Below are 27,363 nucleotides of genomic sequence, written 5' to 3'. Positions count from 1 at the left end.
TTTTCTGAAGTTAGGAGGTCTTTTTTTTTGCAGATAGGGAGCACCTTTTTTTTTTTAAGTTGTTAGTTGGTTGGGGGTGGTTTCTAGGGAGGTTGCATCACAGTGATAACACAAATAGTCAGTGCTCAGAGGTAATGCAAATGGTCAGAGCTCAGAGGTAATGCAAATAGTACTCAGTGTTAATGCAAATTGTTAGTGCTCAGTATTAATGCAAATGGTCAGCAGTCAGTGTTAATGCAAATGGTCAGTGCTCAGTGTTATCGCCTGGGGGCCCCAAACTGGTAATCTGCCTAAGGCCCCATGGGAACTTATTCCGGCTCTGCAGACAGCCGAGGAGTAGGAAACCCAATTTAATTGCCAGTAAGTGCATTTATATTCTGATTGCTATTCAGTTGTGTATGATGTTGTATGTTGTGTTCTGTGTAAGCCCTGGTTCACACTGTTGTGATCTCTGAGCAGTGCGAGTTCAGCCATGCAAGCATATGGCTGAACTCGCATTAGATTTGGAAGAAAAATGCATACGTGCCTCCTTTTTTCCTGCAGTGGAATCTGATCGCGTGGGTCTTCTCACCCATGCGATCAGATTCCTGTGCGAGTTCACAGATTGCAATGCACTTCTCACAGGGTAGTGTGAACTGGAAAGGTGGTGGAGGAACCAGCTCTATAATCGTGCCTGTTCCCACACCACACCAGTGTGGGCCTGAGGTAAAAGCAGACTTCCACCATATGGGCACTGGCAAGGCTGAAATGATGGACACTGATCAGACTGCATTGATGGGCAGTGCAGTCTATATGTCTCTGTGTGGGCAAAGTTAATGTTGGTATATTGTTTTTGGAGCACTGTATATGGTATGTATATTGGTATTTTACTAATAGCAATTTGAAATTCCTAGGAAACAGTGATATCAAGAAAGAGAAAAATTGACTCGGAGTGTAGGAACAAAGAACAGTGGACTTAAGATTACTTTTTCGTGCAGTACAAGGAAAGAGCTGTGTGTTTGATATGCCAGAATATAGTGTCTGTGTTCAAAGAATACAATTTGCATCAACACTATCAAACTCAACATAAAGATAATTATGATTGGTTGGTTGGAGAAGTGAGAAAAGATAAAATATTAAAACTGAAATATACATTGGGCGGCACCTGTGGCTCAGTCGGTAGGGCACCGGCCCCATATACCGAGGGTGACGGGTTCAAACCCGGCCCCGGTCAAACTGCAACCAAAAAATAGCTGGGCGTTGTGGCAGGTGCCTGTAGTCCCAGCTACTCAGGAGGCTGAGGCAAGAGAATCACTTAAGCCCAGGAGTCGGAGGTTGCTGTGAGCTGTGTGAAGCCATGGCACTCTACCGAGGGCAATAAAGTGAGACTCTGTCTCTACAAAAAAAAAAACAAAAACTGAAATATACATTGACAACTCAGCAAAATACTTTTGTGAAGTAGAAACAGCTAAATACTTCATCACTGCGAGCAAGTTTTCAAGTTGCCAAGCTAATAGCGTGCACTGGCAGAACATTCATGGAGGGAGAATTTGTTAAAGAATGCCTTCTTTCTGTTGCCAAAGAGATGTGTCCAGAGAAGGCTGATTTATTTAGTACAGTAAGTCTTTCAGGACCCTCAATTACACGAAGGATTGAAGAAATGGGAGACAATTTGCATCAGCATTTGCAAAACTCCGCAAAAAAACTTTCCTATTTTTCCTTGGCACTGGATGAAAGTAATGATGTTTGTGATTCTGCATAACTTCTAATTTTTATTTGTGGGACGAATGACTATTTTGAAGTCACAGAAGAGCTTGCTGCACTGCAAAGCATTAAAGGAACAACTACAGGAGAAGATATCTATGAAAAGGTTTGTCAAACTGTGAATAGTTTGGAGCTGGACTGGGAAAAACTAGCCAGTGTGACAACTGATGGTGCTCCTAGGATGGTGGGGTCTAAGAAAGTAGTCATTGCTCGCATTAACCAAGAGATGGACAAACATAACCATTCTCATCCAATAGCCATACACTGCTTCATCCACCAACAAGTGCTGTGTAGTAAGTCACTGAAGTGGGACTCTGTTATGAAAACTGTGGTATCTTGTGTTAACTTCATTAGAGGTAATGCACTAAACCACAGACAATTTCAGAAATTTCTGTCTGAGCTAAATGTTGCCTGTGAAGATGTTCCGTACCACACAGAAGTCTGTTGGCTGAGTCGAGGGAGAGTTTTGAAACATTTCTATGACATACTTCCACAGATTACAGCTTTTCTGCTTTCAAGAAACAAAGAAGGACCAGAGCTCAATGATGCAGAAAGGAAATGTCACCTTGCCTTTCTGACAGATGTAACAGAGCTACTCAACAGTTTCAATGTGCAACTTCAAGGAAAGGGGAAGCTCATCTGTGATATGCAATCACATGTGAAAGCATTTGAAGTGAATTAGGCCTCCTCATCAAACAAGGGAAGGAGGAAAATTTCTGCCATCTCCGCACAACTCAAAATCTGTTAGCAGAAAATCCATTGGTTGCATTCCCGAATAAAACATGTGTGGATTCACTGGAAAAGTTGCAAAAGGATTTCCAATTTAGATTTAAAGAGCTTCATCTCCATGAACAGGACATACAGCTTTTCCATAACCCATTTTCTATTGACATTGAACATGTGAATACGATTTACCAAATGGAACTGGCTGAACTGCAGAATTGTGACTCTCTGAAAGATGCATTTAAGTCAAGCAGCCTTCCTAATTTCTATGCATCTCTCCCCTCTAAGACATATCCTAATCTCAGGAACCATGCACTCAAAATGGCAACCATCTTTGGCAGCACTTACGTCTGTGAACAGACTTTTTCCAGAATGAAACGTCTGAAATCTCCAACCAGATCTAGACTAACTGATGAACACTTGCATCACCTGTTACGACTAGCAGAGACAAATATGGAACCAGACATTGACCATCACATTAGCCAAAAGCAGGCCCATAGTTCCCATTGAAATACTGGTAAGTTTGTTGATTTAACTTTACCTGTTCTGCATTTTAAATATTGTATTTGTTCCCATTTTGTTTTTTTACTTCAAAATAAGATATGTGCAGTGTGCATAGGAATTTGTTCATAGTTTTTTTTTTTTAAACTATAGTCCGGCCCTCCTACAGTCTGAGGGACAGTGAACTGGCCCCCTATTTAAAAAGTTTGAGGACCCCTGCTTTAAGGTAACAGGTTTTGTCTTCCTAACTTAATAGTTGGTAAGGAAGATAAAAATATAGACATATACTAACCATTCTGAACCCTCAAAACTACCTATAAGATCATTTCAGATTTAAAACACAGGAACCACTCTTGAACCAAATTAACACAAATTTCTTATTAAACAATTCAATTCTTCTTTACTACAAAACAACATTTTATTGCTTTATTTTTTCAGAGATGGGACCTTGCTATTCCGCCTGGCTGGAGTGCAGTGGGTATTCACAGGTGATCACAGGAATTTTAACTTGCTCTGTTTGGACCATGGGCCTCCTGAGGCAACCTAATGGTCCCCCACTCCCAGGAGGTCACTACACTGATGCCAAACTTAGTGTGAACACTGAATCTGTACCATAGCCAAGAGCTCCTGGACCAAGCAATTTTCCCACCTTAGCCTTCCAACTAGCTGGGACTACAGGCATGTACCACTGAACTTAGCCAAAAGAGTATTTAATTAGGAAGCACATATCAATTACTTCAACTTATGTGTAAAACATTTATGATTTATTCATAAAATATACATTATTAACAATACAAGTTATTCAACATAGGGAATAGCAAATACCTATAAGTCAAATTATTTATTTGTTTACAGTTACTTTACTTGTCCAATGTTTCCATATACAGTCCAGTAAAGCTGTTATTAACTGGACAAATGTTAAACACGATGTGTAACTGTATCAGCTGAATGTAACAACTGAACCAATTAAACACTCCAACTAAGCTAACAATATCCTATGAAACAGAGATGTTAGCCATGTCAATAATCAATCAATCCACAATAAACAAATAAAATTGTAAAAACAGAAAAATAAAATTCTACTCTTTTTTTTGAGACAGAGTCTTGCTCTGTTACTCTGGGTAGAGGGTCATAGCGGTATCGTAGCTCACAACAACTTCAAACTCTTGGGTTCAAGAACTCCTCTTGCCTCAATTTTTCTATTTTCAGTAGAGACAGGGTCTTGCTCTTTTGCTCAGGCTAGTCTTGAAGTCCTGAGCTCAAACAATACAGCCACCTCAGCCTCCCAGAGTACTAAGATTACATGTGTGAGCCACCATGCTTGGCAAAATTCCTCTATTTAAAAGGAGTAATTTTATATTATCTAAGAGGTAAAAACGTCCACAATTTACTTCAAAGCCACTGTTCAAAGATAGCAGTAATATACGTTTGAGTTTTTCTAAGATAATAGGATAAAAATGACTATAGTAAGAAAAAACTGGAAACTGTTGCCAAGTGATTTTTGTCTTTCAACAAAGAATTTGTGAATATTACTCTAATAATATTTGCTAAATAGCACATTTCTGCAAACTCCTTGCTGAATGTTAAGAAAATTCATCACCCACTTTCATATCCAATACTATCAATCTATTTATTTATATTATAAATTTATTTATTTATTTATTTTTGAGACACAGTCTTCCTTTGTCACCCTTGGTCGAGTGTCATGGAGTCATAGCTCACAGCAACCTCAAACTCTCAGGCTCAAAAGATCCTCTTGACTCAGCCTCCCGAGTAGCTGGGACTACAAGTGCCCATCACAATGCCCAGCTAGTTTTTTCCTATTTTTTAGTAGAGACAGGGTCTTGCTTTTGCTCAGGCTGGTCTCAAACTCCTGAGCTCAAGCAACCCACCCTCCTCGGCCTCCCAGAGTGCCAGGATTGCAAGTGTGAGCCAGGGTGTCCAGCATAGACTTATTGTTTACCAAAAGGAGAAGAAACATACTGAGACTCATCACAATGTACCCCCAAATTTCTAGGGCCTAGATCTTTTATTATCTTTATTATAGTGTCACATGAAGAAAAAGTAAAATAATGTCTTTGGAATATAATTTTTGTCAGAGAAAGTTTTTTCTGAAAGTATTTAAAACTTAAAATTTCATGTATAAAAATAAATTTTTCCACATGGGATCCACGAAAATATTATTTGTGTTTCTCCAAAGGTTTGTTGTTTATTTTTCCAAAGTATTTATCAAAGGGTTTAATTTTCATAATGTGGGATAGAGAGACAACCAAGTTACTGCCCAGAGGAAGGGTAGTAAAAATAACCCCCACCCAGCACCCAACACTACCTCCAAAAGCCCTGGGAAAGGTTACTGCTCACAAGTGGTTGTTGTGACTAACAGAATCTCATCCTCAAGTATATTATGAAACAGATGTTTTTTAACCAGAATTCATAATCAAAAGGCAATGAACTGGATGGGCATAGTGTCTCACTCCTATAATCCTAGCACTCTGGGAGGCCAAGGCAAGAGGGTCCCTTGAACTTAAGAGTTAGAGACCAGCCTGAGCAACAGCGAGGCTTTGTTTCTACTAAAAATAGAAAAATTAGCCAGGCATTGTAGTGGGCACCTGCAGTCCCAGCTATGTGGAAGGCAGAAGCAGGAAGAACACTTGAACACCTGAGGTTGCTGTGAGCTAGGCTAACACCATGGCACTCTAGCCTAGGCAGGAGAGTGAGACTCTGTCTTAAAAAAAAAAAAAAGCAACCATTTATATAACAGTTACAGTTAACTTACAGATAGATAAACCCAGAATGAACAGTAGAGGCAAAGAAAATTGTGACATTACCTCCTGCCTCTCATAAGCAATTAGCCATTAGACATGGCCATATTTGCTCTGTTCAAAACACACAAATTATACCATTCTCAAAAGCAGCAACTGTGTTAAATATCTAAGTGCAGGAATGCAGTCTCCAATGAATATAAAATAAATGTGTAAACACAACTAGGTCCAAACACCTAAGGTATATTACTTTCTTCAGATCTTATTTACCTCATCTAAATTAAATGGGAATAACAAGTAAACTAAAGAGAGGGGACTAATCAGATATCATTACCCAATCTATTTCATGACCAACATTTATCAACCTATTTATTTATATTATAAATGTATTTATAATGTGTTTCTTAAACTTATTTACCAAAAGTAGATGAAACACACTGACACATCACAATGTACAACAAAATGTCTAGGGCCTAGATCTGTTTTCTTCTTTATAGCGGTGCTCAGTGTAAAAGATTTTTAGGCCAACCAAACAAAAACGTGGAAAGAACTAATAAAAACGTCAATCTGCGTGGGGTCTGAGTTGGAACAAGGGACCACATGATTAGCTTACTCAAATCAAAATATGTAGTATTTTGGTCATCACAGAAATGTTTCCTTATTTTTCTTAATAAAAACCTATTAACTTTCAAGATTCTCTTACAGTCTTTTTTAAATTATTAAAGAAGCCACATCTTAATTCAACAACAAAAAATATACTGTTTAACGAAATTTTGGGGAGGCCTTTGTTTTGGACCAGCTTCTTGTACTAGGCCCCAGCAGGTTAGTCCACACCAAGATGAAGTCACTCATGCTAAATGAAGAAGATAAATACCCAAATAAACCAGTTTTTCCTGAAAACAGAAGATTTACAGCAACCAATCAGAAAGGGCCCAGTCTATCTGAATCAATGTACTAAGTCCTCTTTGCTTTAACCCTTATAAGATAGTAAGTAAAAATGTTAACCAATTCATTTTTATTTTTGTGTTTCCTTGTTCTTATAAAACATGTACTTATGTTATAGAGTATGTTGCTCAATTCTAGAATCACAATTAAAAGGCAATTAAGTGATCTTTAAATGTGTTGTAATTTTGTCTTTTGACAATACTATATATTTCTATCTAGAGTATGGAAATTAAACTGTTCTTTAACTTGCCATACAAGTCATAACTTATATCCCCTCTATAAGGATCTTCTGATAATCATAGGCTATCTTATAAATGATCCTGTAAGATAAAAAATAAACAATAAAAATAAATAATAAAATAAAACATAAAGTAATATTAAATGTTTCTTGTTAAGGAGGAGAAAGACCAACGCCAAGATAATTGTCCTTCTTGTGTTGATTTTTGTTTGTTGCTTCCTATTACCAAAAAAAAAACAAACAAAAACAAAAAAAAAAAACCCTCTACTTTAAAAATTAACTTACGTCTATAGGATGAAATTCAGAAAATATACCAGTAAGATCAAGAAAATAAAAATAATCTCTAACACTAGCACCTAGAAATCATCTTTAAATATTACATACCTGGCTTTTTCCTTTCAACATCAAAAGATTAGTTACTTTGCCAAATGGTAAACCTAATGATATGACCTCTGCTTCGGTGACATCACATGGAATTTTGCGAAGATGGAGAACACGGGAAGGCGAACAGGGAGGTCTATCTCCTTTAAATTTCTTGTTGTCATTCCCATTAGCTAAAAAACATAAGATTTTTTTTAAATTACTGAAACTAATTTGGGTTGACACACTACATTAGCCATCTTGTCACACTCTGGGTTTTGAAATTGAGGGAATCATGAGATTGACTGGAGGAGGGGGCAAAAGGAGAGCAGGGAACTAAACCAACCACCTTTCAATGAATAGGGTTTTTGATTTTTCACTGTGGGAATTAAAATGTTTTAAAATTGAAATCTGATTTAAGTTCATGGAAAAGTACTAGGGTATGTGAATTACATTATTTTAAATACTTCTATAGATAATCAACTTGTTCTTATGATTAGAGAACAATATTTATAATGTCTTTAATGTATTTTTCAGAATATTTTCCTAATTTGTTTCACTGCTAAACAAATGTAATTAGAACAATTAAGTTTTAGGAAACACAATGATAGAAATCCTGTATTTTCTGCATCCTAAGGAGATTTGTATTTGAACTATGTGTTTATAAAAAGTAAATTTCTCAGGCATTACAATCTCCATTTGTTTTTTAGAAACTAAATCATTGTTTCCTATGCTAATCTTCCTTAGGCTGTAACAGTAGTTCTTAACATAATCACCACCTAGTTGAAAATACAAATTTCCACTCTCTCCCTAGATCTACTGAAGCAGAAGCTTCAAGGGTGGCACCGACCAACCTATTCTAACAATCCCTCCAGGTGATTCTGATTCACCTTGATTTAAGAACCACCACTGTAAAATTAAGAAATTCATCATGCATTAAATCTCATTATTTTAACACTGACAATAACTTGCATTGATAAGCCTGTAAGTTTATAAATGTAAGATTGAGAAATCTTTCTTTCAGAAATAGAACTATGGGAAATTGAATGCAATAATCTTTCCAAACAACTAAAAATGTAATTTTTCTAAACACTAATGAAACTTTAAAATCAAATATCTGTGATCTTAAATAAACAAATTTCATGAAGACCAAATAAAAATTAACATGGCAATATTTTGTACCCACATCTGTGGCATAGAACTCAACCTTTTTTTTTTTTTTGTAGAGACATAGTCTCACTTTATGGCCCTCGGTAGAGTGCCGTGGCCTCACACAGCTCACAGCAACCTCCAACTCCTGGGCTTAAGCGATTCTCCTGCCTCAGCCTCCCGAGCAGCTGGCACTAGAACTCAACCTTTTTATAGCTAAATAGGTTGACTTAATATCCAAACCAGCACTTGCTCTCAAATTTTCTGAGTGCAGCTAGCATTCTTCCCAGACACAAAAGACCATTCCTAGAGGTCCATAAAAAAAATTGTGATAGTGACTTTTTGATCTCAATATCTTTATTTGGCAAAATTAAGACATTGACGAATAATTGTAAATATTATTCTGTAAAATCTCAAAATCTAAGAATTACTGGCTTAGATGACCAGAAAAAGGTTATATCTAAAAATCTGATAAATAAAATGAAGAATGTATATAAGCAATCATATGGCCATAATTTTAGAAAAACCAACAGAAAACTCGGAACTTCTAATGCATGATACACATAAATTTAAAGAATTAGTCTCTATGCAAAAGAATATACTTAAGAGTGTACAAAAAACCAACAGAAAACTCGGAACTTCTAATGCATGATACACATAAATTTAAAGAATTAGTCTCTATGCAAAAGAACATACTTAAGAGTGTACAAAAATGCTTTTTTTTTTCCCCCAGTTTTGGCCGAGGTTGGGTTTGAACCCACCACCCTCGGTATATGGGGCCGGTGCCATACTCCCTGAGCCACAGGCACCGCCCCAGGTAGAATGCAAAAATCTTAATATAAAAATAAGTGTTCAAATACTTTGCTTGGGTCAGCACCTGTAAGCTCAGTGGCTAAGGCACCAGCTACGTATACCAGAGCTGGCAGGTTCAAAACCAGCCCGGGCTGCCAAAACAATAATGACAACTACAACCAAAAAATAGCCAGGCGTCGTGGAGGGCCCATGGAGTCCCAGCTACTTGGGAGGCTAAGGCAAGAAAATAAAATAGCTTAAGCCCAAGGCTGCTGTGAGCTGTGACACCACAGCCCTCTACCGAGGGCAACATAGTGAGACTCTGTCTCAAAAAAAAAAAAAACTTTGCTTGTGTAAACCTTACAGTATTTTCCTGAATATACTGAAAACTACCAAATGCCTATTAGGTATTAGTCATGTTCTAAAAGATAGAACACATGGAAGAGGGTTTCACAAAATTCATACATTACCACCTCAAAACTGGAAGAACCTGTCAGGAAAACGACCTGAGAAATATGGGTTCTTTTTTTATTTATTTTAAAATATGGATTCTTTTTTAAAACATTATTTTTATGAGTGTATACTTTAAATATAATAAAATCTACCCACATAAATGCAGGGTTTGATGAGTTTTGACAAACGTCTACAGCTTTAGAACCACCCCAAAAATCAAGACATAGAACATTTCCATCATTCTAAAAAGTTCCATATTGCTCCTTTGCAATTAGTTCTCTCTACAAAACCCCCTAGCCGCAGGCAATCCAGACCCTAGCCTGATTAATCTACGTATCTATCATTTGCCACTACTATCTCTACTGTCTTGATTACTACAGTTTTATAACAATTCTTGAAACCAGGTACTTATTTGGGGAGAATTCACATCTTAACAATTTTGAGTCATCTCAAGGATAAACATCATGATATCTCTGCATTTATTTAGATCTTCCTTAATTTCTCTCAGCAGCATTCTGTGGTTTTCAATGTTAACGGTCTTATACATATTTTGATATATTTATCCCTAAGAACTTCATACTTCATAGACTTGTAAATAACATCATTTAAACATTTTATGTTCTAATTAATCAATGATAGTATACAGAAATACAACTGATTTTGGTATGTTGACTTTATATCCTGCAAACTTCCCAAATTCTTTAGCATTTTTTATAGATACAGTTTTATTTCTTACTTTCTGATCTATATGCCTTTTATTTCTTTTTCTGGCTTTACTGAAGCAGCTAGGACTTTCTGTACAACGTTAATTAGAAGTAATGAGACTGGACATCCTTGCCTCATTCTAAACATAAGAAAAGCACCACCTTACACTATTAAGTATAATGCTAGTTGTAGTTTCGTATCTTTTTTTTTTTTTTTTTGAGACAAGAGTTTTATTTTGTCGCCCTCGGTAGAGTGCTGTAGCACCATAGCTCACAGCAACCTCAAAATCTTGGGCTCAACCAAGTAGCTGGGACTACAGGTGCCAGCCATAACACCTGGCTATTTTTTGGAGACGGGGGTCTCGCTTTTGTTCAGGCTGGTCTTGAACTACTCCTGAGCTCAGGCAATTCGCCTGCCTTGGCCTCCCAGAGTGCTAGGATTACAGGTATAAGCCACCATGCCCAGCCAATTTCATAACTTTATCAGAATGAAAAGGTTCCCTTCCATTCCAAGTAGGCTGATGGTTTTGATTATTATGACTGAAAATTAAATTATTTCAAATGCCTTTTCTAGATCTATTAAGATGAACCTAGACCCACAGACTCCTGGTCTGAGCCCAATAAAGACTTTATTCCTTAAAAAAAAAAAAAAGATGAACCTAGGTTTTTCTCTTTTATTCTGTTATAGTATATCACACTGATTAATTTTCAAACATTAAAGCACTTTGTGTTCTTCAGATAAACTGTACTTGGTCATGATATGTGACCTTCTTTCTCAGTCTTCGTACATGTACATACAGGGTGGACATAAAGTATGTGTGCAACTTAAAACAGTCTAACGGTAAAACGCACACGAACTTTAAGGACACCGTGTACATTTATAGCTTGAATTTATTTTAGTTTAGGTATAATTATTACAAAAGAGACATTTAAATGTTTAAATGACAAAAGATTTCAGAACTTCAGTGGAATGGGCAGGTTAATGTTGATGGCATTTTCAATAGTGATTTCCCTCCATGTACTAATGAAGAATGTTACTATCTCCAAGTAAGAAATAATCCTTTTTAGAACTATTTTGGTGTTTCCATGTTTTAGGACTATAACTTTACCTCCAATTTTCACACTAACTGTTTGAATCGCTCTACCCTTTCCTTTAGAGCCCAATCTGACACCTACTACTTTGCTTTACCATACTTTTCCTTGAGATTTTTCTGGAAGCATGGTGCCTCTTTTGCTTGCAGTTTGAGTATTGCTTGAAAGGACTGCAGCTAAAAAAGTAGAAGAAACTTTGTAAATGCTAGTCTTACCAAGAATGATGCCACTGCAGCTTGTACTCTGCTCTGACACTGCTGCAGCAAAGGAAAAACCCTTGAATTTAATTTAATGTCTTGCTAAATATTTTTTATGTCCATATTCCTTGAGGGATATTAATTTGTAGTCTTCTTTTCCTACAACAATGTACTAATAGCCTCTTAAAATGAACTGTAAAGTGCTCCCGCCTTCTCTATATTCTGAAAGAATCTGTGCTCTCGAGTTGGTATTTATTTGTTATATTGTTTGATAGAATTCCACCAATGAGGCCACCTTAGGTCCGGAGTTTTTCATTACCAATTTGATTTTTTAAAGATACAAGGTTATTTGCATCAGTTTGGTAATTTATCTTTAAAAGAATTTGTCCACTTCATCTAAAACTGTCAATTTATTCATAATTTTCACTTAATCCGCTTAGTCTGTGGGTGAACATCAGGGAAGTTAGGATTATGAGAGTAGAGTCAGATTGATATACTAATGAAATGATTGTACAAAAAGTTTTGTGATCAGGGTCAGGGATGCAGGATAATGGGAGAGGACATGAGCCTCCACAAAGAACATACTATACTGGGGGCTTCACAAGACAGGTTGGCATGAACATCAAAGGACTTCAGGAAAAGGCCTGGAAAGGCTTGGCTAAAGTTGGGGAGGGCTTCAGGAAAAAGGTCTGTAAGGGCCTGGCTGGGGCCTAAAAGGGCTTGGGAAGACATCTGAAGATTAACTAGGACAGCACGTGCAGCTGACTCATTGAGCAAGAAAGACTAGTTCTTGTGAGTATGAGATAAGAGGATTCAGCTTTTTTCTCCCTGGCTCCTGATAGGAGTAGGGCTTCAACTCATCTGCCCTGCAGGAATAGAGGATTAACTGGGTGTCATCTAGCTCCAAAGTCATGCTCCCCTTTCCTGTGTTTTCTGTAATCCTATTGGTGATTGATAAATCTGTTAAAGAAGTAAAGCAATGAAAGTAGCTAAAGGACAATTGGTTGGGTAATGGAGAATTAGGGCAGGACAAACTGCAAGGATGATATATATTGTTGTTGCAACACACCCATTTGTGTCTTTATTTTCTTCAACCCCTCATCACCACCAAGCATTGGGGACACTCATGTGTGGGTGTGGGGGTTGGTTCCCTACAGATACCATACTAAAACACCACAGATTAGATGGCTTAAACAACAAAAATTTACTTTCTCCCAGTTGCAGAGGCTAAGTAATCCAAGATCAAAGTGCAGCTTGGTGGGTTTTTGAAGAGAGCTTTCTTCTTGACTTAGAGGGGGCTGCCTGAAATGTTACTGTGTCCTCACACAATACGAGAGAGGGCACACAGGCAAGCTCTATGGTGTCTCTTCCAGTAAAGGCACAAATCTCATTATGAGGTCCCCACCCTCATGATGTCATCTAAACATTTTTTTTCCCTAAAGGTCCCACCTCTAAATATCATCACACTAGGAGTAGGGCCTCAACATAGGAATTGTGGCAAGAAACATTCAGTCCATAACAGCATCCTTTTGTTTTCTGTCAATGACTTTTGCTTTCATCATTAATATTTCCTTTCTTCTATCTACTTAGGGTTTAACTTGCTCTTTTTATTATAGGTACAGTTGGAAGCTTAGATGACTCATTTTAGACATTTTTTCCTAACATTTAAAGCTGTAAATTTCCTTCTAAAATAGCTTTAGCACGAACCCCACAAATTATAGTAAGTTGTGTTTCCATTTTAATTCAGTTCGAAATACTTCCTAATATCCCTTGTGATGGCTTCTTTGATCTATGGGTTAAGCACTGTTTTCTTCTTAAATATATGGAGCTACCACCCCCTAAAATATCTGAGGATCATGGGGTTTTTCTTTATTTCTAGTATAATTCTAATGAAGTCAGAACTTAAACCATATAATTTAAAACCTTTCAAACTTATTCAGAATTATTTTCGGACCCAGCCTATGCAGTGGTCTTCAAACTACGGCCCGCGGGCCACATGCAGCGGTGTGAATGTATTTGTTCTCGTTTTGTTTTTTTACTTCAAAATAAGATATGTGCAGTGTGCATAGGAATTTGTTCATAGTCCAGCCCTCCAATGGTGTGAGGGACAGTGAACTGGCCCCCTGTTTAAAAAGGTTGAGGACCCCTGCTGGAGCCTACCTTCTTGGTGTGTACTTCATATGAACTTCAAAATAATACATATTACACTGGTGTTGGGAAGACTATTCTATATTGTCAATTAGATCAATATGGTTGATATTTTGGAAAATTATATAAAATAGAGATGTACCAACTTTTTCTTAAAGGGACACAAATATTTTGGACACTGTAGGCTATATGATCTCTGTTACAACTACTCAATAATATAATTATAACATGAAACAACCATAAATAAATGACATGATGTTTCATGTGTCACAAAGTATTATTCTTTGGGTTATTTTCATCATTTTTAAATTTAAAAATCACTCTTAGCTCATAAAAAATAAAAATATAGGCAACACAATGAATATGGCCCACAGGCCAGAATTTGCCAACACTTAATGTGTATCCTCACTGATTTTTTATATAGTATACTATCAATTAGCGAAAAAGTTGAGAAAGGAGTGATATCTCATTAAAATTTTAGATGTTAGAGGCCAGGTGCAGTGGCTCATGCCTATAATCCTAGCACTCTGGGAGGCCAGGGGAGGTGGACTGCCTGAGCAAAAGCGAGACAGGGCCTCTAAAAAAAAAAAAAGAAATAGCCAGGCATTGTGGGGGGTGCCTATGGTACCAGCTACTTGGGAGACTGAGACAAGAAAATTGCTTCAGTCTAAGAGTTTGAGATTGCTGTGAGCTATGATGCCACGAACTCCTACCTCTTGTCTCACCCCCAAAAAATTTTTTTTTAGCTGTAGATCCAATTCTCTGTTTAGTTATACTAGTTCTTAGCTTTTCTATTTTGAAGTTCTATAGTTAGGCAAATATTCATATTTAGATTATGTCATCTTGATAAACTGACCTATCATTATGAAATGTCTCCACTGGTAATATTCTTTTTCCCAAAATCTACTTTTTTCTGATAACTAGTATAGCAACTCCAAATTTCTTCTTTTTTGGGGGGTGGAGGGGCAGCGTCTCACTTTGTTGTCCTCCGTAGAGTGCGGTGGCATCACAGCTCACAGAAACCTCAAACTCTTGGGCTCAAATGATCCTCTTGCCTTAGCCTCCCAAGCAACTGGGACTATAAGCGCCAACCACCACTCCCAGCTATATTTTTATTTATTTATTAATAGTTTATTTATCACTCATATTCATAGCTCAGGAACACAGGTCAGTGACAAACATCTATGTTAATCAGCCCAAAGAAATTCTTTATATTCCAAAATCACTTTACGCTCTGAAAGACACCAGCCTTCCTCATCTCCTCAAAATATTTCATAGAATCATAATTTCTGTAGAAATCTGCATCATTTTCCGCAAGTTTGAAGAATTTACCATTTCATGAAACAGAAGTCAGCTGGTAACAAATACCCTCAGCTCTTTTGTGCCTAAAAGATTTTATTTTGATTTCACTTTTAAACTCCATACAGAATTCCAGTTTGATAATTTTGACAGCACTTTAAAGATCTTTCGTTGTCTTCTGTCTTGTACGTTTTTTTTTTGTTGTTGTTGCAGTTTTTTTTTTTGGCTGGGGCCGGGTTTGAACCCACAACCTCTGGTACATGGGGCCGGCGCCCTACTCCTTGAGCCACAGGCCCCACCCTGTCTTGTACAGTATTTGTTTTTTATTAAATTTTTTTTTATTTTTAATTTCAGTTTGCTTGTTCATTCTTCTTTGTTTGAAGTACTCTTTCTTTTTTTGTTTATTTTCTTCTTCCTGTGGCGATGCTCTTTCCTGTTGCCTCTCCAGTAGCTGGGATTACGGACGCCCACCACAACGTCCGGCTCTTTGATGTTAGTAGAGACGGGGTCTTACTCTGCCTCACTGCTGCTCATACTGGTCTCGAACCTCTGAGCTCAGGCAATCCACCCACCTCGGCCTCCCACAGTGCTGGGCCTACAGGCATGAGCCACCACGCCCGGTGAAATTAAAAATAAAAAAAACTGAAATTAAAAATAAAAAAAAATTTAATAAAAAACTGTCTTGTACAGTTTTAAGTAAGAAATTACTCTTGTCATTCCTACCTCTGTTTCTTTGAATGTGACTCTTTTTTCCTCTGGCTACTTTTAAGATTTGCTCTGCATTCCTGGTTTTCAACAATTTGATTATGATGAGCTTTGGTGTAGTTTTCACTGTGTTTGCCCTGCTTATGGTTCACTGAATTTTTTTAATATATGAGTTTACAGCTTCTACCATATTTGGTATTTGGGAGATTTTTGGATCATTTATTTCTTCAGATATATTTCTGTTTTGCTCTTCTCCCCACCTTTTTCTGTTATACATATATTTAGAATGCCTGGCTTTCTCCTAGAGGTTATTAAGGCTCTGTTCATTTCTTTTTCAGTAATTTTTGTCCGTATGCTTTAGTTTTTTTTGCTATCTTCAAATTCAGTGATGTTTTCTTCTATAGACTATAATGTGCTACAAATGCCATCCATGTATTTTTTCAGGTATTGTATTTTTATCTCTAGATATTCCATGTGATTTTTTTTCTTCCCCCTTGAGATAGGGTCTCACTCTATTGCCTGAGTTTGAGTGCAGTGGCATGATCATAATTCATTGCAACCTTGAAATGCTGGGCTCAAGCAATCTTCCTGCCTCAGCCTCCCAAGGGTGCCACCATACACAGCTAATATAAAATTTTTTTGTAAAGACAAGGTCTCTATATTACCCAAGCTGATCTCAAACTCTTGGCCCCAACCAATCCTCCCACCTTGGCCTTGCAAACTGCTGGAATTACAGACATGACTCACATACCTAGCCTCCTTTTGACTTTTATCTTTCATTTTTCTCTTTACTATTATAGGGACTTAGGAAATTTCACCCCAAAATATGACTCTCTATATATGAGAAATAAAAATAAGGAATACTTTTAATTGAAGGCCATTCTGGGTAAAGAAACACTGAAGAGAGGGGCGGCGCCTGTGGCTCAGTCAGTAAGGTGCCGGCCCCATATACCGAGGGTGGCGGGTTCAAACCCGGCCCCGGCCAAACTGCAACCAAAAAATAGCCGAGTGTTGTGGCGGGTGCCTGTAGTCCCAGCTACTCGGGAGGCTGAGGCAAGAGAATCGCTTAAGCCCAGGAGTTGGAGGTTGCTGTGAGCTGTGTGAGGCCACGGCACTCTACCGAGTGCCATAAAGTGAGACTCTGTCTCTACAAAAAAAAAAAAAAAGAAAGAAACACTGAAGAGGACTTCCCTCAATCTGAATAAACTGGACTGACCTGATGGGAAGATCGAAGGGGACAACTCACTCCCCTTCCCGCTTCCTGTTTATCTCAATAGATTTCAGTTATGAAGGTCAAGTATGTAAGCAGACCTGACCCAAATCATTCAAGTCATAATAAATACATGGCTTCCAGGTTAATTTACAAGACAATCTATTTCTCCACCATCCATTCATTCTCCCTAGCAACTTCCCTAACAACCATCTATCACCCTATACTACTCAATTTCCCCCTCCCCTCTAAAGGCTTGTATAAAGATATCTGAACTTCATTGGAAAATTGAGTTATCACTCTGTGATTTCTCCCCATGCACAAGGTAAATATATCCTTCCTCTTATTAATTTGCCTTAATTATGAGTTGATCTTTCAGTGAACTTCCAGGGTAAAGGGCAAGTTTCCTCTCACCCCTACATTATGCTCCCATTTTCCTTTAAATATTCTGACATATTTTTAGTATTTCAAGGTTCACATCATCCAATTCCATCATCTCAATAATTTCCTAGGTTTGTTTTTGTTGACTTATTTTTTTAATACTTATGAGTCAGATTTTTGTGGCTCTTTCCTTATTTGATAATTTCTGATTGGATGCTTGATGGTGTTAGCATTAGAATTTGTCACATTCCTGTAAAGTGCTACGCCTTATTTTAAGAAAAATGTAAGTTACTTTCAGATCAGCTGCATCATTTTGGAGCTTCATTTTAAGTTCCAATGGGAAGGTTCGGAGTAGCTTTTATGCTAGAGCTAGTTTAGCCCTACTGGTAAGGGTTTCCTCCTCTGGAGTCACATGTCCCTGAATGTGCTTCAAGTACTCAGCAAGACTCCCTCCTCTAGTTGGTTGTCACTCAAATGTCCCCCTGCCCTGTCCTAGAAAATTCAGTTTACAGTTCTCTGGCTGTTCTTTCCCTAACTCCCTAGTTTCATCCTACACACGTACAGATAATAATATTCTACAACGGTAGCTACTTGGAGCACTTTTTCCAAACAGGCCCTTCTCTCTCAGTGCTTCGCCCCCATACGTCCCAGTGGACTGGCCTTCCCACACTCAGATCTCTGTCTCATCAACTCCACAGTTCCTCCATGCTTGCTTGGATCTCCCTTTCCCCCTAACACAATGTAGAAAGAAAGCCAAAGTGAATATAGGGTTTTCCTTGTTTGCCTCCCTTCTAAGATCATAATTCTCTTGAACCACTGTCTAAAACAGTAAGGCTGGTCCCCATCAGCCTATCACTGTCGAAAGCAAAAGTCTGTACATATTTTTCAAATCACAAATTACAAAATTTATATCACAAAATTTACATGGGTAAGCATTAAGACTTCAGGTAAATTTTCTTTCAACTTATTCTCAGAGCTGACTTAAGATATTGCTTAATCATTCAATGCATTTAAGAACTATTTATTCTTAGAAGTTTAGAGATTAGTGTTTACATCTCTTCGTATGATTTTATTTATAGCAATTTCCATGCATTTCTTTACTATCAAAAGCCAAGTATTCAGTGCTTGTTAAGAAATCACAGTAAATATGCAAAAACAGTGGCAGAAAATACATATCTGTGTTTTGTTATTGTTTTCTTCACAGAACTACCAATTTTAGCAGAGCACATGCCTGCCAGAAAAAGGACTACATTCTTGGCCTCCTAAAGCAGCTAGGAGTAGCTGTATGACTAAGTAAATAGGATATAAATAAAAACAACATGTGCTACTTTTTCCCCTCTCAGGCTGGTCTCGAACTCTTGGCATCAAACAATCCTCTGCTTTGGCCTCCCAAAGCCCTGGGATTACAGGCTTGAGCCACTGCAGCCAGCCTAAAGTATATTTTTAACAAGATACAAAAAAGTATTAGTCATAAAGAGAAATAAAGCGGGCTACATTAAAAAGAACAACTTCAGCTTATCAGAAACCATTTCTAAGCACAAATGTGCAGTCTATTAGTGTCAGAGGATATCTGCAACATATGTTTAACAAAGAATTCATATTCAGACTATATAAAGAACTACTACAGGACCAGGCGAGGTGGCTCACACCTGTAATCCCAACACTCTTGAGAGGCTGAGGGGGATGGATTGCCTGAGCTCAGGAGTTCAAGAGCAAAAGATCACCTCTAAAAATTAGTCAGACATGGTGGCGGGCATGTGTAGTTCCAGCTACTTGAAAGGTATTCTACCATGAGAGATGGTCTCAAAAAAAAAAAAAAAAAGGAAGAACTACTACAAATCAATGAGGAAAAGAGCAAACAACCCAACAGAAAAAAAATGGGTGAAAGATCTGAATAAGCACTTTAGTAAAAACTACCCAAATGCTCAATAAAGATATGAAAATATGATCAATTTTGTTACTATTCAAGCAAATGAAAAAGTCACAACAACCTACGAATGTACCACTGGCTTTTAGTTATCAGAATAAATAAATTAAAAATTCAGTAAAACATCTGTAAGTTGATAAACGCAGGGACTGTAACAAACTGGTCAAAATAAGGAACTAGGCCTACTGTACTGATCCGCACATGTGGTATCTACAAAAATTAGGTCAATTTAAGGAGATGGTCAATGTAGGGAGGTGGTCTACTATGGAAGTTCTACCATATACAATACCAGGTACTGGCAAAATTCTACAATAACTAAACTAAAAATTTCTGGTAAGAGTGTAAAATGGTATTTTAATTTTGTAATTTGATAGATTTGACTAAAGATAAACACATGCATATCCTAAGACTTAACGATTCCACTTCTAGATACATATGCAAATAAAATGCATTCATTTTTCTACCTAAAAGTATACCAAAAATGTCCATAATGCAAAGACACCCATGTTCATGGATTTAAAGACCTGAGTATCCTTAAAAAGTCCATAATATCCAAAGAGACCTACAGAATCAATACAATCTCTATCAAAATCCCAATGGCATTTTTTGCAGAAACAGGAAAAAAAAAAATTCCTAGCTAGATTTGGTGGCTCACACGTGTAATCCTAGTACTCCGGGAAGCGGAGGCAGGAGGATTGCTTGAGCTCAGGAGGAGTTTGGGACTAGCTTGAGCAAGAGGTAGACCCCATCTCTATTAATAACAGAAAAATTAGCCTGGCAAGGTGGTGTTTACCTATAGTCCCAGCTACTCTGGAGGATGAGGCAAAAGGATCGTGTAAGCCTAAGAATTTGAGTTTGCCGTGAGTTATGATGATACCATGGCACTCTAGCTTGGGCAATACAATAGAGTGAGACTGTCTCAAAAAAAATAAAATAAAATAAAAAAATCCTAACATTTAGGAAATTTCGAAGAACCCCAAATAGCCAAAACAATCTTGAGAAAGAAAAACAATGCTGAAGGACTCATACTTCATAATTTCAAAACATTACAAAGATACACTAATTAAAATAGTATTTTACTGGCATAAAGACATACTGGTTGCTAGGGTGCAGAGAAAGGAAGAAATGAGGATACAATGTTAAATAGGTATAAAAGTCAGTTTTGAAAGATGAAAAAGTTCTAGAGATCTGTCCAGGAGTTCAAGGCTACAGCCATGTACTCCCTCCATCCAGCTTAGACAACAAAGCAAAAATAAATAAATAAATAAAATAAAAAGACAAAGATAGTCACATTTACCACTATTAGTCAACTTATTTGGGGAGGTTCCACGGAATACTTAACAAATTAATAAAATAATCCATATATTTGAAAGTACATCATTGGATACAAAATTCAAAAGATTAATAAAACACTGCTACATTTTTGTAGTTGTGCACGAAGTATTCAAAATAAAAAGAACTGTACTGAACTACACACACACACAAAACAACTGCTGTTCGCTGTACTAGCAGTATCAAGTTACAAATGAACAGGGAAAAAAATTCCCATTCATAATAGTAACAAAGACTAAGTTAATTTTAGCTGTAAATACTAATATTTGCCATAACAGTTGCAGTTGCTTAGGAAGTTAGTTTTTTGCTCATGTAAAGTGTAAATGTAGGAATTCCAGATCTGGAATGGCGATATACAAAGTTATTAGACTCAATCTATCTGTTAGGAAAAAAGGTCCCAAACTCACTCAGGCAATTTAAAAAAAAATTTTTTTTTAAAGGAGAAAACAAGGGTGGCGCCTGTGGTTCACTGGGTAAGGTGCCGGCCCCAAATACCGAGGGTGGTGGGTTCAAACCCAGCCCTGGCCAAACTGCAACAAAAAAATAGCCAGGCGTCATGGTGGGCGCCTGTAATCCCAGCTACTCGGGAGGCTGAGGCAAGAGAATCAATCGCCTAAGCCAAGGTTTGGAGGTTGCTGTGAGCTGTGACAGCACAGCACTCTATTGAGGGTTAATAAGTGAGACTCTGTCTCATATAAAAAAAAAGGAGAAAACAATATATCCATGCAGATATGCACCAACAGTTCTATACTTCTATACAACACTTCTACCTACATCTCATTTGCTAGGACGTAATTACATGACCACATCTACCCTGTTTCCCTGAAAATAAGACAGTGTCTTATTTTAAGGTGTGCTCCCAAAGATGCGCTAGGTCTTATTTTCAGGGGACGTCTTATCTTTCCTGTAAGGAGGTCTTATTTTCGGGGAAACAGGGTAGCTATAAGGAAGAATAGAAAAGTAGTCATTTAATCTGCATGGCAATGTGCCCAGATAAAAAGTAGAGTCTGTTACTAAAGAAGATGGAAAGAATTATATTGAGCTACACAAAAAATACTCTCTACCATTAATTCCTAAGATTAAATTTAAAAGGAAAAATCATATGTTTTATAAAGTATGAAACTTTTTATAACTGTCAATGGACATAAATAAAACCTAAAAAAACATGGAATCACAGGTCGTATTTCCAGATGGAAAAATCATAAAATATATATATATATATTTTTTGTAGAGACAGAGTCTCACTTTATCACCCTTGGTAGAGTGTTGTGGCGTCACACAGCTCACAGCAACCTCCAACTCTTGGGCTTAGGCGATTCTCTTGCCTCAGCCTCCCGAGCAGCTGGGACTACAGGCATCCGCCACAACACCCGGCTATTTTTTTGTTGTTGTTGCAATTTGGCCGGGGCAGGGTTTGAACCCATCACCCTCGGCATATGGGGCCAGCGCCCTACCCGTTGAGCCACAGACACCGCCCACAAAATACATTTTATATTAACATATAACTTTAATATAAGTCTAATCAGAATCCCTCAGATGTTGTGAGTAAAGGTTAGAGGACGAGAGATTCTTTGTTTCAGAGCTAGACAAAATAATTTACAGTTCACATGGAAGAAGACATATTCACAACAAGCTAAAAGAATTTTTCCCAAGCTATATTAATAACACCTAGGTCGGCTATGGTGGCTCATGTCTATAATCCTAGCACTTTAGGAGGCTGAGGTATGAAAATTAATTGAGATCAGGAGTTGAAGACCAGCCTGAGCAAGAGCAAGACCGTCTCTACAAAATAAAAGAAAAATTAGCTGGGCATCATGATGCATGCCTCTAGTCCCAGCTACTCCGGAGCGGGGAGTAGTGGGGAAGTAAAACAGGAGGATCACAGGGCCCAGAAGTTTTGAGTTTGCAGTGAGCTGTGATGATGTTCACCGTATTCTAGCCAGGCAACAGTGTGAGACCCTGTCTAAAAAAAAAAAAAAACCCACTTAAATAGAATGACATTATGTCCCAGTGTGCCTGAGACAGTTATGATTCAGAACAACTATTCCAGCATCCAGTATAGTTTAACAACTTCATTAAAAAATTATTAATAGTTACACTGAAATAAACCAGAATGAATTTAACAGATCAAATTTTTCTCCTTTACTCTCTAGATTTGTTTGTCCCACACATCTTCTGTTTTGTATCCTTTGGTGTTCATCTTTTTGCCTTAACTGAACCTGGTCCACTTCTCTCAAGGAGTTCTCATGACAGGCTGTTTATTATCCTCCCAAATACCTACATCCACATGGTCCCAAACACCATGTCATCCCATGGTCTGGAAAGGGAGGGCCACTCACCCTATAACTCACTTAACCCCAAAAACATACACATAAAAATCACACCTTTTCTGAAACCTTCTATTCTCATGGCTTCAGTTGTCAACTGTGTATGATACTGACTACTAAATTTCCCTAGTGACGTTAAAACCACTGATATTTCCACATGGATGTTTCAGAGGAACCTCAAACTCTATATAGAACGCTGAACCTGCTGTGTTGTCCAACTCTGATCTTTCTACATTCTCTAATAGAAATGAATGGCACTACCATTCACCTATCCAATTATCCAAGTTCAGGTCCCAAACCTGGAAGTCACTGATAAAATCCCTTATTCAAATGCTCAATTAATCATCAGTTACTATCAATTTTACCTTCTATAAGTTCTCCAATTCCCTCCATCACAGTACCACTGCCAGAGGGCCAGTTACCATCCCTTACTAGATAGGATTACAGCAATAACCTCTTAACTGCTCACTCTCCTTCCAACAGTGCATTCCTCTAATTCATTTTACAACCACCAAATTTTAAGAACATTTATTTTTAAATCATGTGTTACCTTATGGTATATGACTTACATTTCAATTTTTAAACACTGTCTGATCTTACAGCTTTATTATTTCTATTCTAAGGCCATCATTATTCAACACAATTTTTTTTAAGTTTTACATTAATATGAAGGTACAATTAGATTACATTGTTCATGAGGTAGAGTACAAATTGTACTTGTGCCCCTCATCCAGGAGGTGTGCCATATACCTTTACATTGTGCCTATTAGGTGAGAGTGCACCAATCCTCCTCCCTCCTCCCCTCTTCCCTCACCTCCTATCCCCCCCACTTGAGTTTAATTGTGTTTTTCTCTTGTGTGGGCGTGTATTTGTTCCTCTACTGATTTCGTATTAGTATTGAGTTCATTAGATACTTGCTTTTGTATTCTTATCAACACAATTTTTAAATCTGTAACTTTAACTCTATTGTTCTGGGTTCCCCAACTTACTGACAGCACTTATATCACAACTATGTATCACAAAGAACATCAGTCAAAAAGGGCATCATCAAATTAAATCCAAATGTATCCTTATAAAGAACTGTTTCTAGCATTTCATAAACAATATATAGTACTTAACTACAAGTTTTAGTTTTTGCTATAAACAGTGCCACTTCAACATGTTCATAAAATAAGAAATGTAAGAACATTGTAGGCTCGGCTCCCAGTAGCACAGTGGTTACAGCGCCAGCCACATGCACCAAGGCTGGCGGGTTCAAACCCAGCCTGGGCCAGCTAAACAACAATGACAACTGCAACAAAAAAATTGTCAGGCATTGTGGCGGGTGTCTGCAGTCCCAGCTACTTGGGAGACTGAGGCAAGATAATAGCTTAAGCCCAAGAGTTTGAGGTTGCTGTGAGCTGTGACGCCACAGCACTCTACCAAGGGCGACATAGTGAGACTCTGTCTCAAAAAAAAAAAACATTGTAAAAAAAAAAAAATTTTAACTACAGGAAAAGAAGACATCTTTTTTTTTGTTGTTGTTGCAGTTTTGGCCGGGGCTGGGTTTGAACCCACCACCCTCGGCATATGGGGCCAGTGCCCTACTCACTGAGCCACAGGCGCCGCCCCAGAAGACATCTTTTAAAAATTTAAACTCACCATACACACCTGTAAAAGAAGTAGAATTGCTCATGGTAAAAGGTCCGTTATTGATGCCAGAAGAAAGAAGCTCATCAGATCCCCGCTGAAAAACAAAACCAATGTTTAGTTAATAAAATAGGTTTCAGTATTTACTACTATAAGTATTAAAAGCCAACAATGGGGGAATTCCCCAAGAATCACAAAATCTAAAGGTTACAAGTAAATTATATAACAAGGAAAAATTACTGCACATTCCACATGATTGTTACCTATTAAAAAAATAGAAATGCCACCACAGACAGGAGGGTATAATCTTGCAAACCTTCTGGATTAAACCCAAAAGGTTATATTTGAAATACCAAAGTGTATGCCTCTGGCATTTTTTTTTTTAGTATGTTATTTACATGTGAATAATTGATGTAGCCCTCAAGAATGTGTTTTTTTAAGTAGTACACAGACACAGTTTACTTCTTTTTTTTTTTTTTTGAGACAGAGTCTCACCTCCTCGCTACTGGTAGAGTGCCATGGCGTCATAGCTCACAGCAACCTCAAACTCTTGGGCTTATGCAATTCTCTTGCCTCAAACCTCCCAAGTAGGTGGGACTACAGGCGCCCACCACAACACCTGGCTATTTTTTTAGAGATGAGGTCTCGCTCTAGGCTCAGGCTGGTCTTAAACTCCTGACCTCAAGCAATCCACCCACCTCCGCCTCCCAGAGTGCTAGGATTACAGGCACGAGCCATGGTGCCCAGCCACGATTTACTTCTGTTAGCCAAATTCTTTATAATCAGTGATCTTTTTATCCATTAATCCTCAAAATGATCTTTAATGTGTACTACTTTTTAAACAACTACTGTTTAAATAATTTACTCTTTTTTTCTGAAAAGTTTTTTTTTTTTTTTTTGAAAAGAGTTTTAATCAAATTCCAAATCTGAAGTGTCTATACTAAAAGGAAAGTCAGAAAAGACTTTCATTGTAACCATAAAATCTACTACCAAGATTTAAAAGTTTACTTTTAGGAAAGACAAATACCATGTACAAGGTTAAACTCCACCTATTTGAAATGGTGCTATTTGTTTAGCTTAATCAGTCAATTTCCAAGAATAAGCATTTTAGCCCACTGGATAATAAAACTTAACACCAGACAATACTACAAATGTTAGAACAGCAATAATGCTACAGCCAACATTTAATGTAAGTAGCACTTTGCACTGAATCACGTTAGCCGCTGCTGAAGAAAAACAAGCCAATTTGTTTTGCCTAATAAAAATACAACTATGTGAACAATTCCTGTATTAAACATTCAGAAATTACTTCCTTTGGATCTTTTACCAAAAGTTTATAGATATAACTTGGGACGGGGGAAGAAATCAGCCAGAACACTCAATCCTATAATCCTAGCACTCTGGGAGGCCAAGGCAGGAGGATCACTGAAGTCAGGACTTTAAGTCCAGGTAGAGTGACAGCAAGACCTCATGTCTACTGAAAACAGAAAATAATAGCTGGGCATGGTTGTGTTCGCCTATGGTCCCAGCTACTGGGGAGACTGAGGCAGGAGGATTGCTTGAGCCCAGGTATTAGATGTTGCAGTGAACTATGATAACATCTCTGTACTCGAGCCCCGCTGACAGAGTGAGATTCTATCTCTAAGGAGAAAAAAATGAGGAAAGAATCAAGTAAGCATGGAGATGAAAAAAAAACTGAAAATCTCTACTCAAAAGATTACAACTGCAGCCTCACTTAAAGCACAGGTCTTCCTGATAATACCTGAGAGGGAGATATGAAGATCTGTAGCCTGGTAATTGGGACAGACTTTGTAGTTTGCTGGCTACCTACAGATATACCAGGATAAAATTTTATAGTTTTAAATGGAGCAAAAATGTAATGTGCATAAGACAATATTTATATATGAGGAATTTGGTAAAATATGTTACCAACAGATGTATCTACTATAAATAAATGAATTTAGCACTAATATGTGTCTATCTATAAATCAAGTTAATTTTACATAATTAGATCTTAGAAACTACTTGCAGGTCACTTTATCTTTTTCTAGGCTTAAAGAAATGGCACTTAAAATGCAGCTAAATGTTAATTATAGGTGGATTGTACACTTAGCAATCTCAAAAGATGACATGCTCTATGATTTGACTTACAGCATTCTTGAAATGACAAAATTACAAAGATGTGAAACACATTAGTGGTTACCAAGAGGCAGGGATGGACAGGTAGAGGTGGTAGGTGGATACGATTATTAAAAGGCACCATAAGGGAGATCTCTGTGATGGTAGATTAGTTCTATATCCTCATGGTGATGGTATACATGAATCTACACATGCAATAAAATGAGATCAAACTACATATATAGGCATTGTGAAGGATATGCAGAACCTTTGTATAGAATCCTTAGAACTTGCCAGGAATGTCTAGTTGTTTCAAAAGTATAAAGTAAAAAAAAGAAAGAGAGAGAAAGAGAAAAAAAAATCTATGACAACAGATATCCCACTGGCCTGAGTGTCTTCTTGCTATCTTAGAACAGAGTCATTACAAACCCCTGTGCTCTAGCCTCCCACAGCTCATCCCTACATTATGGATACAATGGTGGTCCAGAAGTCTTTCCTTGAAAGATAAGCAACATTCAAAACAAAACCCTATGAATTCCTTATGGGAATGTATATGGAAGGAAAAGGAAGAAAGGAAACATTACAAAAGATGACAACAGACACAAATATTATACAACTTTGAACTATG

The 27,363-nt window shown here is 37.5% G+C and overlaps 1 protein-coding gene across 1 annotated transcript in view; it reads right to left on the bottom strand.

The window, feature by feature from the left end:
* The window catches only part of PTBP3 (polypyrimidine tract binding protein 3), a 109,339-nt gene that overhangs the window by 51,809 nt on the left and 30,167 nt on the right, over window positions 1-27,363 (bottom strand). The window contains 2 exon segments of the mRNA XM_053565819.1: window positions 7,297-7,466; window positions 24,630-24,714. Coding sequence (XP_053421794.1) covers window positions 7,297-7,466; window positions 24,630-24,714 — 255 coding nt within the window.

Source organism: Nycticebus coucang, chromosome 2, assembly GCF_027406575.1.
Source record: "Nycticebus coucang isolate mNycCou1 chromosome 2, mNycCou1.pri, whole genome shotgun sequence".
In the NCBI taxonomy this organism is placed as follows: Eukaryota; Metazoa; Chordata; class Mammalia; order Primates; family Lorisidae; genus Nycticebus; species Nycticebus coucang.
The sequence above is the reverse complement of the archived record's forward strand: the minus strand, read 5'-3'. Positions and strand labels throughout refer to the sequence as shown.